The 747-nt window shown below is 29.9% G+C and overlaps 1 protein-coding gene across 1 annotated transcript; it reads right to left on the bottom strand.

Annotated features, from left to right (window-relative positions):
- LOC106751499 lies at positions 1-658 on the bottom strand (the record flags this gene model as incomplete). Its single annotated transcript, XM_014632396.1, has 2 exons — positions 1-125; positions 548-658. Coding segments are annotated over 2 exons (183 nt in total), but the record flags the coding sequence as incomplete, so codon positions are not given.
- Positions 659-747: the final 89 nt, after the last annotated feature.

The following is a 747-nucleotide window of genomic DNA, read 5'->3' as shown; positions in this document are numbered from 1 at the left end:
CCTTCCCACCTTCGAAGAAACCGTATAATTCAGGAAATCACACAGTGAATCGCTTAGATAGTTCTGCCACGATGAGCGATCAATGCGCTGAGTAAGTACAAAGCAGCGTTTATCATGCCGCAAATCTAAGTGAAAATCCATATATTACTACGTCGTTTCTATAAAATTTCAAACTAATAAAATATTAATTTTCGATTTATATACATATCAATCGCCTGTAGAGATTATAAAATAATATATATGTCAGTCAAAAAATCGATCCAATTTTTTAATTAAGCTTGACTTTATTGCATGTATATGCAATGGAAACAAATTATGTATCAATCAAATAATTATCGTCGTTTCGTATACTTTGTCATATTTTAGTAATATTCATATAACTCTATTCATATATAACTTTACTGTAGCTATTGGAAAGGAAAAAAATCGGATCCAACTTTTTGGATAACCCAATAATCGATTAAACATTAAATATATCGTACATTATAATATCGATTTATAATTTTGATAAGATTCAATTTTTTTCAAAATAGAACATTGTACTCACAGCAGCGCCTAATAGTAACTCGTACGCCCTCGAATATCTGTTGATGCTCGTTACCAGCGTTATTGAGGCCGCGAGTAATAATACAAAGCCAAAAATGTGATAAAGAAATTCCTAAATATCAAAAGAAAAGAATGCATCAATTAAAACAACTTTGTACAACTTGCGTATCATTTAATTTCTTAAATAGTCTTCCAAATATA

This window comes from Dinoponera quadriceps, unplaced genomic scaffold, assembly GCF_001313825.1.
Source record: "Dinoponera quadriceps isolate SergipeBrazil2010 unplaced genomic scaffold, ASM131382v1 C3876576, whole genome shotgun sequence".
Classification (NCBI taxonomy): Eukaryota; Metazoa; Arthropoda; class Insecta; order Hymenoptera; family Formicidae; genus Dinoponera; species Dinoponera quadriceps.
Note: the sequence above shows the minus strand (reverse complement) of the source record. Positions and strands in the feature narration are given on the sequence as shown.